The sequence below is a fragment of the Cryptomeria japonica genome, chromosome 5 (assembly GCF_030272615.1).
Source record: "Cryptomeria japonica chromosome 5, Sugi_1.0, whole genome shotgun sequence".
In the NCBI taxonomy this organism is placed as follows: Eukaryota; Viridiplantae; Streptophyta; class Pinopsida; order Cupressales; family Cupressaceae; genus Cryptomeria; species Cryptomeria japonica.
In genome coordinates this window covers 808,843,196-808,862,882 of record NC_081409.1, presented here as the reverse complement: position 1 = coordinate 808,862,882, position 19,687 = coordinate 808,843,196, and the positions used below count along the sequence as shown (strand labels likewise).

General features: G+C 32.6%; 1 protein-coding gene across 1 annotated transcript; it reads left to right on the top strand.

Moving 5' to 3' along the window:
• Positions 1-16,751: 16,751 nt before the first annotated feature.
• LOC131042303 (polyphenol oxidase I, chloroplastic) lies at positions 16,752-18,954 on the top strand. Its single transcript, XM_057975647.2, has 2 exons — positions 16,752-17,705; positions 17,896-18,954. The coding sequence occupies exons 1-2, from the start codon at positions 16,792-16,794 to the stop codon at positions 18,740-18,742; spliced, it is 1,761 nt and encodes a 586-aa protein (XP_057831630.1). The 5' UTR covers positions 16,752-16,791; the 3' UTR covers positions 18,743-18,954.
• The last annotated feature ends 733 nt before the right edge of the window (positions 18,955-19,687 follow it).

The window sequence follows — 19,687 nt, the reverse complement described above, 5'->3', positions numbered from 1 at the left end:
CAATTACAATCTCAAAATTTGTCTTATAATGTTATTGTATAAGTAGATAATTAATTGTCTTTGTAAGGTTAATAATTTATAGAGAAATGCTTTAATATTACCTAAAATATAATGAATCTACTAGCCTTCAAATTACACTTAGTTTGGTACAACTAAGGTAGAATATAGACTTGATCTAATAATCTCTAATTAGGTCTATTATTGTGGCACACTCTTTTTAGACCTAAATAATAAATATGTTGTGTTGGCAACAACAATGGAGGAAAATTGACAAGGGGGGTGAATTAGTTTTCACCAAATTGAAACAAATTAATCTCAACTTCAGAACTGATCAAGAACAACAATAGAAAAGATAAAAATCACACCAACAACAAATTGAAAGATACGCTTGTGAAGTTCCAAATCATGAACTACCCAAACTGAGGACACACATGAACGTCCCAAACACTCTCCAAAATCTGCACAACACAAAGAGTCAATTTTGGAGCAATACAAACCTCAAATCACAACTTTGCAATACAGAATCAACAGAAAAACCAATCATCACATTGGATCACATAACTTGATCAAATCATCTTCCAAAACACAAACTCATACTGAATCAACTAGAGATAAGTATCTCAAAACCCATTAATCTGTATCAGCATATTTGCAACCAAATGAACTCTCTGCAACACCAAAGTACAAGAAACACAAGAATATGTTGACATCAATGACAACAACACATTCCAACAACTCTAATATCCAAAAATCTTCCCCTTTGGCATTGATGGCAACATATGAATGTGAAAAATAATCAATGCAAAGAAATAAATCAACTCTAGCAACCTCCCCTGAGATCATGCACACATAGCTCTCTACCTCAGATAGGTAAGGCAATTTTTCACTTTCATCTCTCCCCCTTTGACATCAATGCAAAAGGCATTATTGTCTCCCCCATAGGAATATAATCCCCCCCCCTTGGATAAACTCACAAATATGAATAACTGAATCACACCACTGACTACTCCCCTTGAGTAGCAACACCCACTCATCAATCTGGATATTAGGATAAGACTATGAAGTCCACCAGATTGATGCATCTCAATGTATCTAGTTCACACTAGGAGGGGAAATCACCCCTAACTTGTCTCTTAGATATACAAATGTATCCGCAGGAAAAGGCTTCATGAAGATATCTACAATCTATTCCTTTTTAGATACATACTCCAATCTAACTTCTTTCTCATTTACCTTCTCTCTCAAGAAATGGAACTTGATTGATATATGTTTTGTCTTAGAATGCAACACCAGATTCCTATAAATATTGATAACACTTGAATTGTCACAATATATAATAGTAGGTTCATTATAAACAACTCTAATGTCCTTCAACGTCTGCTTCATCCAAATTACCTGAGTATAATTGCTAGCAACGACAATATATTCAGCCTCTATAGTAGATAAAGAAAGAGCATCTTGCTTCTTAGTGCCCAAGAAATAATCTTCTTTCCCAAAAAGAATGCTCCACGAGTAGTCCTCGTCTAGTCATCAACATCACCTGCCCAATCAACATCTGTATAAGAACTCAAAATGAAATCATCATTCTTCAGATACCACAAACCATAATCAACTATTCCCTTCAAATATCTGAATATCCTCTTCATAGTAGCAACATGACTTTCATTACAATCAACCCGGAATCTTGCAACAAGACATACAACATTCATAATGTCAGGTTTAGTCTGAGTCAAATATAGAAGCCCACCAATCATAGATCTATACAGGGTCTGGTTAGCCTTCAAAGATTCATCATCTTTTGTCATCTTGTATCCAGTTACCATAAGAGTTCCAACAAGTTTGGAATCATCAAACTCAAACTTCTTCAGTAATTCCTTCAAATAGTTTGATTGAGATATGAAAATGCCTTTGTCTCTATGTAATTTACAATCCCAGAAATAATTTCATCTCTCCTACCATAGACATCTCAAACTCTTTTTGCATATCACCAGCAAACTTCTTACTCAAATCATCATCTCCTCCAAAAATAACATCATCAACAAAGACTTCAACAATCAAAATATTATCATTATCAATCTTGAAGTATATGTTAATATCAACAGTACCTTTATAGAATCCCACCTTCATCAAATACCTTCCCAATCTAGTGTACCAAGCTCTAGGGGCTTGTTTGAGTCCATACAATTCTTTCTTCAATCTGCATACCATGTATTCTTCATCTATCAATGAAAATCCATCCGGTTGCTCAACGCAGACTTCCTCTTCCAATTCACCATTCAAAAAGGTTGACTTCACATCCATCTGATATACCTTGAATTTCTTATGAGCAACATATGCAAGAAATAATCTAACAGCTTCAATTCTAGCTACCGGAGCAAAAGTCTCCTCAAAATCAATACCTTCCATTTGTGAATATCCTTTACATACCAGTCTTTCTTTTTTTCTAACAAATTCTCCATTTTCATTTAGTTTATTCTGGAACACCCATTTAGTACCAATTACATTCTTGTCTTTAGTTCTCGAAACAAGTTCCCATGTATTGTTTTTCTCAATCTAATTTAACTCTTATTCCATGGATTTTACCCAATTTTCATCTTTACAAGCTTCAACAACATCTTTAGACTCAATTTTGGAAATCAAACATGTCTCTTCAACATCAATTCTTCTCCTAGTCATCACACCTTTATTTTTATCACCAATAATCTGATTCTCTGAATGATTTAATCTTACATACCTGGGGGTCTTTTGATTGTTTTGATTTTCAGTCTCTTGAACTTCTTCACCACCAGTAGCATCTAGATTTATCATCTCTTCCGGATCACTCTGTTTTGTGCTCTGAATCTGCACTTTCTTTGAAGTAACACCTTGATCATCAAATTCATATCTACATGCTCTGATTTGCTTCTCACGATACTCATCAACCTTCACATTTGCACTTTCCACTATCTTTCTCAGTCTTTTATTGTAACACCGACAAGCCTTGCTCTTATAGAGTACCCCAAAAATATTCCTTTATCACATCTTGCATCAAATTTTCCTATATCCTCATCTCTTTTGATATAACATTTGCTTCCAAAAATTTTAAAATATCTAACTGTAGGAACATGACCAAACCATAACTCATAAGGAGTCTAGCTAGAATCATCTTTTATATGCACCCAGTTGAATGCGTACACAACAGGGCTAACAACTTCTCTCCAATAGATATGCAAAACAATTCCTTCAATCATCATAGTTCTAGCAACATCCAAAACAATTATGTTTTTCCTTTCAACAAATCCATTTTGCTGAGGGGTTCGCAAAGCAGATAACTATCTCCTAATTCCATGCTCTTCACAAAAGGAATTAAACTCACCGAAAGTTAATTCTCCTCCTCTGTCAAATCTTAAGTTACACATTAGCTTCAATCTTGTCTCTCTCTCTCCACTCTAGCTTTGAATATTTTGAATTTCTCCAGTGATTCAAATTTCTCCCTCGGAAAAGTGACCAACGTCATCTTGGAATAGTCATCAATCAAAAACATAAAGTATCTGTCACCTTGCAAGCTTCTCACCCTAGAAGGTCCACATAAATTAGTATGCACAAGATCTAATAACCCATTAGCTATATACAGTTTTCTCTTGAATGAAATTCTTGTTTACTTTCCCAATTGACATTATTTACACCGAATTAGTAGGATTCACTATCTTAGGTAGATCTCTAACAACTTGGGTAGAACTTATCTTAATCATGCAATCAAAGTTAACATGACACATCCTTCTATGCCAAAACCAAATTTCATCAATCTGAGCAATTAAACAACTTTTCTCACCAACATTCAGATGAAAGATATTACCTTTACTTTTAGTTCTTGATGCAATTTCTATATCGAAGATATTCAAGATCTTACATTTCCCATTCTTGAATCATAAATCATATCCCTTATCAACCATCTATCCAACACTCAAAATATTATGCTTCAAACCTTCAACATATAAAACATCATTAGTATTATGCTTACCATAAAGAGAAATAGAACCTCTACCACGGATTACACAAGCTTTGTTGTCTCCAAATCTTACTACACCTCCATCATACTTCTTCATATTTATAAATTTACCTTTATCACCTATCATGTGATGTGAACATCTGTTGTCAATCACTCATTCATCTTTCCCTTCAATCTTAGCAGCCAAGGCTTCCTCTTAAAAAATGCAGCTCGGATCATCTTCCTTGATAGCAATGAACACAAATTCATCTTTTGAATTGCCTTTCTCAGACTCATCATCTGTCACACCTTCATCAACAACATAATAACCTTTCTTCTGATATCTATACTTGGGATTAGACTTGTAAGGCTTATCATACTTTGACACTCTTTCTACTCATTCACGACACCTAGAAGAAAAATGTCCTATCTTATTGCATGAAAAATATTTCAAAGGTTACTTCCCTTCATACTTACCGACTCCCTTAGGCAATCTTTTGGAAATAAGCGCTTCAAGCTAGATTCTAATTATCTTTCATGTTCTTCCATCTCTCTAATTTCCCTTTCATATCTGGAACCCCTAGTTGAACTCTCTCCCAGATCATACTTTTGTTTCTTATATACAGTAGCTTTAAATGCAGTATCAACTTTGCCATGTGATTCATCAAGTTCGCTCAATTCAAAAGCAGCAAGCTTTCCAACTAGCATGTCTCTTGTCACAGTTGTCATAGTCCGGATCTCATCAATAGTAGGAACTTTGTGTTTGTAAGGAGGAGGCAAGGATCTCAATAGTTTAGCTATAATCTCATCTTCTTCAAGGACTCCACCAATACATCTAATTTTCAGTATAAGATCATTCACTTTAGCCATATAGGATGAAATATTCTCATCTCCTCCCATTCTTAACAACTCATACTTCCCTTTCAAGATCTGTAATTTAGCAACTTTCACATGTTTATCTCCTTCCTACAAGGTTTCTAGCTTATCCCAAATCTCATGAACAATTTGCAATCCCATCACATTAGTCATCCTTGCATTAGCTAGAGCACTTAACAATGCTTATTTCACTCTTATATTATGTTCAACATCCTTGATCTCATCTGCAGTAACAGGGTCATTCTGAGGAACATTGTAGGCATTTTTTGTGATCTTCCAATAATCTTATCCAAGACATTTCAAGTGACACTCCATCTAGTCCTTCCATATAGTGTAATTAGTTCCATCAAATCTCAAACTCTCTTTCTTGAAAATAACAGTTACTATCTTGGATCTCCTAAAGTGGTAAAGCTTCTTCCAGAGGATCTAGTTCTGATACCAATTATTGGAAACAACAATGCAAGAAAACTGAGAGGGGGGGTGAATCAATTTTCACCAAACTTAAATAAATTAATCTCAACTTCAAATCTAATCAAGAATGTAGCAATAGAAAAGATAAACATCACACCAACAACAAATTGAAAGATACACTTGTGAAGTTCTAAATCATGAACTACCCGAAATGAGGACACACATGAACATCCCAAACACTCTCCAAAACCTACACAACATAAAGTGTCAATTTTTGAGCAATACAAACCCGAAATCACAACTCTGAAATACAGAATCAACAGAAAAACCAATCATCACAACGGATCACATAACTCAATCAAATCACCTTCAAGAACACTGAAACTCATACTGAATCAACTAGAGATAAGCATCTCAAAACCCATTAATCTGCATCATCATATATGCAACCAAACCAACTCTCTACAACACCAAAGTACTAGAAACATAGGAATATGTTGACATCAATGACAACAACATATTCCAACAACTCTAATATCCAACACGTTGTCCAAATTATAGTGGGTTACTTGATGAAGATATGATCTTCTTGTTCAAAATGATAAGAATAATAGTATAATGATGTGGAAATAAGATTCACTAGCTTAACTATGTAAACAATAAATTAACCTCTTTCCAGGCAATATTATATTAAGAGGAGATGAAATGAATTGATTTAACCTCAATTATATGAAGAGAGTTGATTGTTGACTAGATTGGACACCATTTTGTTTGAGTTGAAATGGATACTACAAAGATGTAAATGGAATGCTATATCTAGGGCTAAAGATGTAAATTTATGTAAATTAACATGAACAGATGGTTTTAGATTTGATATGTGACTGCAAAAACAGGTCTAAAATAAGGAAGATGGGTAGAACTTATGACTAAAATCTAGGTTTGAAAATGTGGGATGAGGGTTCTCTAGGAAACCTTGTCCTCAAAATGTTGAATGCAAATGAAAGTAACTTTTTTGAAACTAAAATGATTGTTAGAATCCAACCTAAAAGTTTTGTCAAAATTTTGTCAAACATAGATGTGTGGGGAGACCCTATCCTCTAATTTTCACACCTACAAAAGATGGATCTAATCCCCTCTATCTAATCTACCTAATTATGTAATTACAACTCTTGAGGGTATCACCTGCATCTACAAAAGAGAGAAAGATGTTGGGAATAGGGGTTTGCCTAGGTCTAACCCAAAGTTTGTAATTAAGGTCCCTTGAAATTGAATTGAAATGCTAAAGTTAAATATTGAATATTGTATCTTATATCTATTGTAGATGATTGAAGGTTGATGATGTAATTCTCTTTGAATGTGATCATAAGCGTTGATGCAATGAAATGACATGAAATGATAAGATCTAAAGAAAATCAAACACAAATATATGCTTGCATGAAGATTGATGTAATTTTTAACTTTGTGGTGTTTAGATCTTGAAAGAAGAATATGGTGGGATAAAATGTCACCTTGATTCTTGAGGATGATCGTGCTTGTGGATGAGGGATGTAGATATGAAAATGAATTGGATGAATATTCTTATATAGGGCTCTCTAGGCATTTCCTTGATTAGGCCGACCTCCAACTATCAAATTAAGACACTGTGATTTGAAACCAACTAGTGAGAAGCAAGCACTGACATGTTCAAACTTGGGACTTGATCAGGGGGACAAACACACCTAGGGAGCCCCTATTTATAACAAGGGTGCCAAGATCCCTTGTCCACCCCAAAAAAGGTGAACATGGAAAGCACGAGGTGCACACAGCTAAACAAAGGGGCTCAAATCATCATGCAAACAAATGACATTAGTTTTGAGGTAAAAAGGCTAGAAATAGGCTTGGATAAGAGATGAAATGGGATGTACTAGGGTAGGGGCACACAAAGTGGTATAAATAGTATAGGTTTGCAATTTTAAATTCTACATTTAGCCCCCACTTTATCGGGAGTATAAGCCTATGTGCATACTCACGATAAAGTATGAGAGAGAGAGATAAGATATGAGAAACTTAGAGAAAGATTAGGGGGAGATAAGAAATCACTAAATATGAGGGAACAAGCCCTAAAGCTTAGGATCTCAACTCACACAATCATTTTCAAGGATACACAAAATAAGAGAAAAACAAACAAAATATGAGGAAGGACAAAAGACAAACAAAAAAGGTTTAGCACTAAAAACAAAGGATCCAAGTGAACTAGTAAAAGAGACCTCGATAATCAAAATGTATTAACAACTAATATCATTCTTAGAATGTTGTTTCATGAGCACAAGTGGTCACATGGAAAGAGAAAGAACATGCATCAATTGATGAACCATAATCCAATGACTATCAAAGTATATTATGCTATGAACTGATAGGAAAGGCGAAAGGAAACATGGATTCCACAAGATATCAAGTTGTTTTATGCTAGGTGATCCATGGGTGAGAGAGAGAACATGTATTCAATAGGCTAGCAAGCTATGTTATACTAGGTGATCCATGGAAGCATGGATTCTCATGTGACAACAAGTTGTATTATGTTGTACAATCCATGTGGAAAGAGAAAGGAACAACCAAAATAGTCTAGCAAGTTGTGTTATGCTAGTTCCACTCATCCTGCAAAGGGGTGCTAAGAAAAGTTTTCTTATTGCAAGGCAATTGGTCTATGCAAATTAAAAGGAAATATTTTTCCAAGAGAAGCTTTCTTATCACAAGGGAAGCAACTACAAAGGTGTTACTGGGACACATTAACGAGGAGCATAGCATGTAAGGAAATCCTACCAAATAAATTAAAAAAGGATAACCAAGAAACGCATTGTATGCAAGGAAATCCACAACATAATTGAAATAAGATACCCAAGCAAAGCATTGTATGCAAGGAAATCTGCAACATAATTGAAAAGGGATAACCAATCAAAGCATTGCATGCAAGGAAATCTATAATATTTTTGAAAAGAGATAACTAAGTAAAGCATTGTATGCAAGGAAATCCACAACATAAATTGAACACGAATAACCAAGAAAATAATTGCATGCAAGAAAATCCACAACATAAATTGAAAAGGGATAACTAAGCACAACATTCTAGGCAAGGAAATCTTCAACATGAATTTAAAACGGATAACTAAGCAAATCATTGTATACAAAGAAATATGCAACATTAATTGAAAATAAGAAACAAGGAGGCCACATATATTCCCCTCTTCAGATGTCGACATATCCCTATGTTGATGTCTTAAGGTAGAAATACAAGACAAGGATACACACCTTCGACACCAAGGAGATATCCTTTAAGAAACAATGTACATTACTTCCAAGATAAAGAGGCATAACTCTTCTAAATGAAGAAAGAGATAGTTGTAGAAGAATATCTTGCAACAAGTGTAAAGGGATCCTTTTGAGGGATGCAAAATGAAAGGAGGAAGAGATCTTTGCCTAAATATTTCTACCTCTCCAAATAGAGGAGATCTTTAATAAAGATGATATATTTGAAAGGGAAAAGAAATTAAAAATGCACAATTTCTCCATTACTCTAGAAAAAGTAGATTCTTGGTGAAGGATTACACACATTCACTAAGGAGGGATTAATCATAAACGGTTTATTATTTCAAGCAAGAAATAGATACAAACCAAGCAACACACACACAAATGCATGGATGATAATTATATGCAATAAAGGACATCAAGTTATGAAAGATGCAACTCAACAAAGGAAAAGGAAATCCTTGAAAAGAGAGAAGATTGAAACATTATTCTTTCCCCCCAAGCATGGAGGACAAGAATAAGAAAGATTATTATGTTGCTAAACAAGTATGATTGCACATGAAATTGTACCACCACAAATGACAAAGAGCTCCCAATAGATAAGCTACTAAAGTCACATAGCGAGGAGAAACATAATAGACGAAGAGAGTGTTATTCATCTATCATTTTAACAGTACTAATATCAATGATTCTTTGCATTTAATTTTGGAAATCAGGACACTCATTAGTATGATAACCCTAGACTTGATGATATGTGCAAAAGGAGTGTTATTTTGATTTGTCTTACAAACTCTTCTTTTCTTTGCAAAATAAAGAGATATTTCTTGAGCTTTAAGAAAGTAATCCATGGATGTTTGAGGCAATGAGTGGGGATATCCTATGTCTTATCTAGTAAATTGTGAGGGGGGATATATAAGGACCTTGATTCCTTATTCTAACTTTTCAAGTCCTTGTCCACTATATCCTTGTTTACAAATCATTTCATAGCCAACCTCATTTAAATATTTTCAATTATAAAGGACTCATTATGGACTTCCTTGTAATTTGTTGTCCAAGGACATGTTGAAGGGCCAAAAGAACATGACTAGATGAGGAAAGAATATTCTTTGTAGGAAAATTCTCATTTCTATCACCGTTACTCATGTCCACTTTTCTAGTTGGGGAAGAAATATTTTCATCATCTAAAGCTTCATCTCTACTCAATCTTAAGTTTGAAGATATGTCATGAAAATCATCTCACCTCAAAATATGTTGATAATTAAGATAAGCTATAGGAGAATAAGGAGGATCTAGAGGGATAGATGTAAGAAGACTAACATGTTTATCTTGTCCCTCTTGCGAAGAGGATGGTTCAATGTTATTCTTCAATGTTGCTTCTCCATTGGAGAGATCATTGATAGGAGTATTGCTTCTTTCCTCATGAATAAAAGATACTTTAGGAGAGGTATCAAAACTCATCAATGCTTCATCACTAGAGGGAAGGTCATCGAAATGGAAAGTAGGTATGGTATTACTAAGAAAGGTAACCACAATATCATCATGTTGTATCGAATGATCTTCATGGGTGGGACCAATTGTGGGAACGGACATATCATGGTTATGGATGATAGAAAAAACATAAGATATCATTATATGCAGGAAAGAGAACATCATGAAGATGTTGGATAAAATTTGAAATTGAACTAGCAAAGCAAGAAAATAACTTCATTTATCAAATATACTAATGATATGATTTATCAAAAACCAAAGAAATATTCACTCAATGTATGTAATGAAATTATGATAAAAACATATCTCAAAACACTCAATTAGAAAAATGTAAAATGTTATTCACATCAAGTTCACCAAAATGTAATGTTGTGGAAATAGGATTCACTAGCTTAGCTATGTAGAAAAGCAATTAAACTATTTCCAAGTAGCATTACATTAAGAGGAGATGAAATCAATAGATTCAACCTTAATTATATAAAAAGGGCTAAATGTTGATTGGATTCTACTCCTCTTTTGTTTGAGTTGAAATGGATACTACAAAGATGTAAATTTAATGCTAGATCTAAGCTTAAAGATGAAAAATTAATGTAAATTAATGTGAACAATATGGTTTCATATTTCATATACATTTGTAAGCACATATCTAGTGAGGAGGATGAGAATAACTTGTGTTTAGATTTGGGGCCAAAAAATGTGGGACAAGGATGCTTTGGGTGTCCCTATCCTCAAATGTCGAATGTAAATGATAGTAACCTTTTTAGAACCAAAATGATTCTTAGAAACTATCCTATAAGTTTTGTTGGAAACTACCCTATCCTCCACTTTCTATAAAAGATAGATTTGATTATCTCTACCTACTTTGCCTAATTCTACAATTATAGTTCTTGAACCTATCACTTGCACTTGCAAAAGAGAGAAATATGTTGGGAATAAATTTTTGCCATAGGTCAAATACAGGGTTTAGAATTAATCTTTGAAATTAAATTGAAATATTGAAGTAAAATACTGAATATTATACCTCAGATCTACTATAGATAATTGAAGGTTGATGATTCAATGCTCTTTGAATGTGATCACAAGTGTCGATGGAATGACATGACATGTCATGACAAGAACTAAAGCAAATCAAACATGAACATATGCTTGCATGAAGATTGATGTATTTTGTTGCTTCGTGATGTCTAGATCTTGAAGGATGCTTGAACAGTATGGTAGGATGAAATATCACCTTGATGCTTGAAGATGATAATGCTTGTGAATGAGAGATGTAGATATGAAAATGAATTGGATTAATTCTTTTATAGAGGATTTTCAAGGTATTTCCTCGATTAGGACAACTTCCACTAGTCAAATTAATACTTTGTGATCTAAAACCAATTAGTAGGAAGTGGGCATTGACATGTTCAAATTTGGGACCTGATTAGGGGGGTCAAAGGAGCATGGGGTGCCCCTATTTAGGACAAGGGTTCCCCAAGCGCCCTTGTCCACCCAAAATAGTGTGAACTAGCTAAGGAGAAGGTGTACTTAGCTCGAGACAAGGGCTCAAATCACCATGCAAAAAATTGACATCAGTTTCGATGTAAAAATGTTAGAAACGAGCTTGGATAAGAGCTAAAATGGGACACACTAAGGAAGGGGCACAAAATGTGGTTTAAATTGTACAAGATTGTAATTAATGATGCTATAAATAATGCCTTATTTAAAAAAATATAATTTATGATTCCTAATAGGTCAGAGTTCTATCCAATATTGCAACAAACATATTGTTTCCCACTAACCACATTTTTTTTCCTCTAGTGCATCTTTCCTCCTTAACCTAGGGCATCAATAGTTCATTTTTTAAGGTCCTAAAACTAATTTGTTTCTTCTATGTGGAGGGAAGGGCACCATCCCATAAATATATATTTTGAAAAGTATGTAGAAACCTTCAAGAAAATGTAATTTGTAGATATAAGGAAATTAATTTCTTTGTCTACACCTCATTTGGAGGCATTGAATGAGGTCATGAAAGAAATTTTATGGTAGAAAACTCTAGAATATAAAATTTAAGTCATGTATAATGTATTTGGAAAGAAATAAGGGGTACATGATAAATTGATAGGTAGAAGTATGTTTGCCTACCCAATTTAAACAATTAATTTTTATATTTCATTTTATCAATGTGGTGTAATATAAAAAAAATCAAATAAAAAAAGAAAATTAGCCTAATACTTTATTATTTTCTAACTCATTGGATTCTACACATGTAGCTCATTTTGCTTACACTTCACATAAAATGACATTTGAAAACTATAATTAAAAACCATTTTTATGCAAATTTGATAGAAAAATAATAATTTTTAAACCAATCTTAAACCTTATTTTAGAGTATAATAATATAATAACCTAATAATCACCAAAAGATTAGTATAAATTTTAGTCAGGATTAAAGACTAAAAAAATGATTAAATCGAATAACTAGTTTGAATAATTTACAAATAACTCAAAACAAAAGTAAACACATGGCAAATGTATTGAAGTAGAAAATGTGATAAAATCACCACCAATAAGTTTTATGATGTCAACAAATGGAAAATGACATAAAGATCATTAATACTATGAACACCATTCTACATGTATTTTTCGACAAGTATGTAGAAACATCTAGAAAAATGTAATTTGTAAGAATAAAGAAACTAATTTCTTTGTCTACATTTCATTTAACGACTTCAAATGAAATCACCAAATATATTTTATGAGGGAAAACTCGAGATAAATTTTAAGTCATGTATAATGTATTTGGAAAAAAATATGACATACATGATAAATTGAAAGGTAAAAATATATTTGCATACCCAATGTTATCTTATGTGGATAAACAACATATTCTTCAAACTGAATTTCTGAAAAAAAAAAACTTTGGAAAAAATGGTAGAAAACAAATAATCCACAACAATAATGAGTGTGTAGATTAAATGAACATGTATTATTACTGATTCTCTATATAGCCCAGAGGGCAATGGCTATGCAGCGGAATGGCCCGCCCCATGCCATGCATCCCACCATCACCCGTACGGTGACTTCTGCTAAAAGGACGAATCCCCGTGCGTTATTTCCTGCGTTATTTCCTTCAATCCTACGGGAACTGTGCCCTTCCCCACTCTCGTGACATTTTTCATTTTTTTGACTCTCTTTTTTTTACTAAGTCTTTTTTTGACCAAGTTCGTGGGGGTGGAGGAAAGTTATTTTTTAAATGTATGATTATATTTTAAATTGAAATCATTTATTTTAATATTTATTTATAATTTTTTATTTATTATATTTTTTCTATTTTTAAGTTATATTTGTAAAATAATAAATATAATAAATTTATATTTAATTATATATTTATTTATTAATGCATTCTACTTTTATTATTTAATTAGTAAATTTGAACAAAAATGTTATAGTTTGAATTTAAGTTTTTATGTGTTTTCTTTTATGTTTGATTTTATTTAAAAACTTTAAATACATTATTAATTATTAATTTATTATTTCAAACAAATTAATAAATAAAAAATAGAAAAAAAATTAAAATAAATATAGATTAAATATTAAAATAATAGATTTTATTTAAAAGCTTTAAAATAATAAGTTATAATAAATTAATAATTAATAATGTATTTAAAGTTTTTAAATAAAATCTATTATTTTAATATTTAATCTATATTTATTTTAATTTTAATTTTATTTTTTATTTATTAATTTGTTTGAAATAATGTTATAATTAAATTAATAATTAATAATGTATTTAAATTTTTTAAATAAAATCAAACATAAAAGAAAATACATAAAAACTTAAATTCAAACTATAGCATTTTTGTTCAAATTTGCTAAATAAATAATAAAAGTAGAATAATAATAAATATAATAAGTTAATATAGAATAATAATAAATATAATAAGTTAATAGTTAATTATATATCTAATTTTTTAAAATAATAAACTATATGTTTAAATTTGTTTGAAATAATAAGTTATAATAAATTAATAATTAATAATGTATTTAAAGTTTTTAAATAAAATCAAACATAAAATAAAACACATAAAAACTTAAATTCAAATTATAGAATTTTTGTTCAAATTTGCTAAATAAGTAATAAAAGTAAAATAATAATAAATATAATAAATTAATAGTTAATTATATATCTATTTTTTTAAAATAATAAGCTGTATGTTTAAATTTGTTTTAAATAATAAGTTATAATAAATTAATAATTAATAATGTATTTAGAGTTTTTATTTATTATATTTTATCTATTTTTTAAGTTATATTTGTAAAATAATAAATATAATAAATTAATAGTTAATTATATATCTAGTTTTTTTAAATTAAAATAATTTATTTTAATATTTTTTATAATTTTTTATCTATTAATTTGTTTGAAATAATAACTTATAATAAATTAATAATTAATAATCTATTTAAAGTTTTTAAATAAGATCAAACATAAAAGAAAACACATAAAAAATTAAATTCAAACTATAACATTTTTGTTCAAATTTACTAATTAAATAATAAAAATAGAATGCATTAATAAATAAATATATAATTAAATATAAATTTATTATATTTATTATTTTACAAATATAACTTAAAAAATAGAAAAAATATAATAAATAAAAAATTATAAATAAATATTAAAATAAATGATTTCAATTTAAAATATAATCATACATTTAAAAAAAAAACTTTCATCCACCCCCACGGACTTGTAAAAAGAAGACTTAGTTAAAAAGAGAGTCAAAAAAATGAAAAATGTCACGAGAGTGGGGAAGGGCACAGTTCCCGTAGGATTGAAGGAAATAGGGAAGGGCACAGTTCCCGTAGGATTGAAGGAAATAACGTACGGGAATCCGTCCTTTTCGCAGAAGTCACCGTAAGGGTGATGGTGGGATGCATGACATGGGGTGGGCCATTCTGTCCGCTGCATAGCCATTTGATTCACATGTTTCAAAAAGTACAAAAGTTTGTGGTCTGCACTACTGGACGGTAGACTTTAACTTGTACAATTGCCGCGTAAAATTTCTGTCGTCCCCATCCATACCTTTTATCCGGTGCTTTAAAATCTGAAAAATCTTTGTACAGAATGATTAGTCCAGAGATGTGACAGGCTTGTGATAGGACGTTTGAGTTGACTGCATACAACGTTAATTATGTCGTGTACTGGACTAGTGGGGAGAGTTATATGTCACCACCTGCATCTCGTGTTTAAAAGTCTCACTCTCCTCTTTCATCGTAAAACTGGAATGGTGCTGTGAATGAACACAAAAGATAAATAGGTTTATTTATTTATTATTATTATGCACCACAAATCAATGGCTTTTAATATTGTAAAAAAATTAGTCTCGATAATAGCTAAAATGGGACACATTAAGGTAGGGACACAAAAATGATGTAAATTGTATAGGTGTCTTACTTAGAAAATGTTATTCATTATTTCCAATAAGTCAATGTCTTATCTAATATTTCAATAAACAAATTGTTTTTTACTAACCACATTTTTTTTTCCCTCAGGTACATTTTTTATCCTTGATCAAGGGCATCAATAGTTGGTTTTTTAAGTTCTTAAAACTATTTGTTTCTTCTATGTGGAGGAAGGACACCTTCCCACAATTGTATTTTTGCGTACCCAATTTAAGCAATTAATTGATTTTTTTTTTTTATCACTGTGATAATTTAAAAAAAAAATCAAATAAAAAAAAAATTAGGATAGTATTTAATTATTTTCTAATCTCATTGGATTCTACTCATGTAAGTCATTTTGTTTACACTTCATATAAGATGAAATTTGAAAACTATACTTAAAAATCATTTTTATGCAAATTTGATAGGAAAATAATATTCTATAAACCAAACTTACACCTTATTTTAAATTATAATAACCTAATAATCACCAAAAGATTAGTATAAATTTTTGCTAAAAGTAAAGAAAAAAATAATTAAGACAAATAACTAATTTGAAACAATTACACATAACTCCAAATAATAGTAACTTTATTTGTATAAGAAAAAAATAAAATAAATAAATATCGGTATATGAATTTATACGAACACATGGAAAATGTATATTGAACTAGAAAATGTGATAAAATCTTCATCAATAAATTTTACGATGACAACAAATAGAAAATGACATAAAGACCATTAATAATACTATGAATACCATCAAGTCAAAATAAAGACCATTAATTGCCACACAAAATTTCTGTCGGCCCCACCGCACCTTCATCTCGTGCTTTAAAATCTGTCATATCTTTCTACAGGATGATTTGTCTAGAAATGTGAAAATGTAAAATCTTTCTACAGAATGATTTGTCTTGAAATGTGAAAATGGTGGGCCCAGCTCATGTACTGCTTTTGCAAAATCTAGTTGTCACCACTTTCATCTCGTGCTTTAATGGTTACCTTTGGCATGACGACAAAAGATAAATCATTTTTTTATTCAAACTTTTCCTTGAAAGTTTTGACAAATCTATCTTGTGCATATGCTGAAATTATTACGTTGAGTGAGATAAGGATTCTGTCAAATCTCACCTGCCTCGTCTCCCATTCCACATTTTGCGTTAAAGCTGAAAGACTAGGTATCGCATCTTCGTACTCTCTGTCTTGATTTTCCACGTGCCAGTGAATACGCATTTACATCTTTTCAAATTAATTAAATTTTTGTTTTCAAGAAATTTATTATATATAGAGGATGGAATGCCTTAAGGTCTGCATTCTCAAGAAGAATAGAGTTTGAGGCGATGGAGAGTAAAATGATTGCTTTGCCAATGTTCTCGCATGCACGCAGCACAAATCAATGGCTTCCATTAGATTCGAAGCAGCAGATTTCATGTGCAAGCAAAGCGAGGAAAACTCACGGTGCTCACACAAAGAATTTAGCATCAATGCGAGTTCGTTGTGAGAATAAAGAAGACGGACGCATGGAAATGGACCGCCGCCGGCTGCTGTTATCGTCATCGACATTGGGCGTTGCGGCTTTCACGAGCGGGAAGGCCATGTCGAAGCCATTTCCGGCGCCCGATCTGTCGAAATGTACGTACCCGACTGATCTTCCGACTAACGCAACGGTAGATGGTGGGTGCTGTCCTCCATTCAAGGCCGGAGAAATTGCCGTGGACTTCAAATTTCCCACGTCTCTCCCGTTGCGGACGCGTAAAGCGGCGCATCTGGTGGACAAGGATTTCATCGAAAAGTACGATAAGGCATTGACGGCAATGAAGAACCTCCCCTCCGATGACCCTCGGAGTTTTTTCCAGCAAGGCAGAGTGCACTGCGCATACTGCAATGGAGCCTACAAGGTGGGATCAGATACTGTGCAGGTTCACAAGTCCTGGATCTTTGCGCCTTTCCATCGTTGGTATATGTATTTCTACGAGCGCATTTTGGGATCTCTTATCCAAGACGATACCTTTGCGCTGCCATTCTGGAACTGGGACCACGAGGATGGGATGGCGATTCCCGCCATGTACACAGACAAGAGCCGCTCCATGTACGACAGTAACAGGGATCCATGTCACCAGCCTCCCATCCGTATCAATCTGGCGGCCACAACCAGCTGTGACTCAGGCGATGTGAGTGCCACCTATTCTAACATCTATAACCACATGGTGTCTGGTGCGGGAACTGCAGAGCTCTTCCACGGTGCGACTGTTCGGTGAGTTAAATTTATTGTTTATTTTTTAACTGGAATCCGCTTAGCTTCTTTTAATCACACATTCAAATCATTGAATTTGACTTTATAGATGGTCTTTTATTCCATTAAAACTTTACAATACAAAATGATAATACATAAAAGTTTAGTATCCGACTGCACTTGCTACCATTAATACTGGTTGGAATGTCAGGTACGAGGACGGAGTAACTACTACATTGACGTCGGGAACGCTGGAAAGTTCTCCGCATAATCTTGTGCATCAATGGGGCGGCTCTCCCAGTAACCCAAACCGTGAAAACATCGGCAGCTTATACTCGGCAGGCAGAGATCCTCTGTTCTATTCCCATCACTCCAATGTGGACCGCATGTGGCACATCTGGACCAACAAATTGGGCAACAAAAATTTCGAGGACAAAGATCTTTTGGAGACCGATTTCCTGTTCTTTGATGAGAATAAGCAGCTTGTAAAGGTTAAAGCCGGCGACTGTTATGATATAAGCAAGCTTAGGTATCAATACCAGGAAAGAGAGCTCCCCTGGTTGAAGAATGGCCGGTCATTGAAGAAGGCTGGAAAGCTCAATCCTAAGCCTAAAACATCCACCTTTGAAAAGGCTGTCGATGAGAAGTCCAAGAATCTGTCGTCTCCTTTGACCTTTAAGGTTGAGAGGCCGAACAAGAGTCCTGGGAAAGGGCAGGTGGAGATTCTTAAGATTGAGGGAGTGGAGACTGACAGAAAGGCGTTTTCAGCGTTTGAAATATTCATAAATTATCCCGAGGCCACCACTAGCACTCCCTTCAACAACCCTCATTATGCGGGCTCCTTTACTACTATTGGGCACGGCAAAATGACAGATGGGTCTATGAAGTCATTGACTACTAAGGAGACTTTCAAGATTGGGATTTCTGAGACGCTGGAAGATTTGGGCATAGAGGATGATGATGAAATAGTTGTTACGCTCGTCCCAAAGTCGGCCAAAGATTTGACTACATCTCCCATAAAATTTACTTCAGTAAAGATTGATTATGTTAGCAAGTAAATATCACTTGGTCGGAATAAGAGGATTACTTCCTTTTCCACTTTCCTCATATTCCAGTAGTATATTAGGAAGTATAGTAGCAAGCAGATGTTCTGTCATGTAGAAGTTTTAATCTGATAGCATGGTACAGTTTGTTTTCTTTGTTTTTAGTTGAAATAAGATGGCTACTATCACAGGCAGTTGGAGATCAAGATACAGTTTTTGCAGTTTCATGATAAGTGCCAAACAGTTTCCAATGTTATTTAAGTTGTCGATGTAATAGTTTTTTTTATTAGTGTAATAGTATTTTTTTGTTATTTTTGATCTTGTTATTGTAGAACTTCATCAGTCTTGTATAGGCTGATTATAACAGTGGTTCTTTTGTAAATAATGGTTCTCTTATGTAGTGCTTGTTAAGATTTTTTGTTGTTATCTTCTTATTAGCAGCACCTTTATTGGACTCTTATCTTTATGTACTTTTTACTTCAGCTTTCTTCATTAAAAAAAAAAGAAAAGTATATTAGCATAGTCTATTCTAGATCTTTACCCTAGGTAATATTATTTATGGTGGTGATTAATTTTTATAGATAGGAATTTAAGGAATTTTATATGAGGCGTGATATTTTTCTTACATGAAATGTTGAATATGACATTGGTACACTCTTAAATTTCTTTTGTTTAGTGTTTATCTATATGCATTAGTTGTTTCAAGTATAATAATTTTACTAGTTATATTTTACTTCAGATTTTATTAGTTTTTGAATGTATCCATATTTGTGATTTATTTCTATCAGTTCATTAAGGTTTGAACTTTCCACTTTGTGATTTATTCTTAATCTCTAACTACCCACCCTTAACTTTAGGGTTAGGGTTTGGTTTAGATTTAAATTTTGGATGTCCATTTTTTATGTTTTTAATTTTATTTTAGATCTCTATAACTTATCAGGCATCTATCTATTCTTTTTC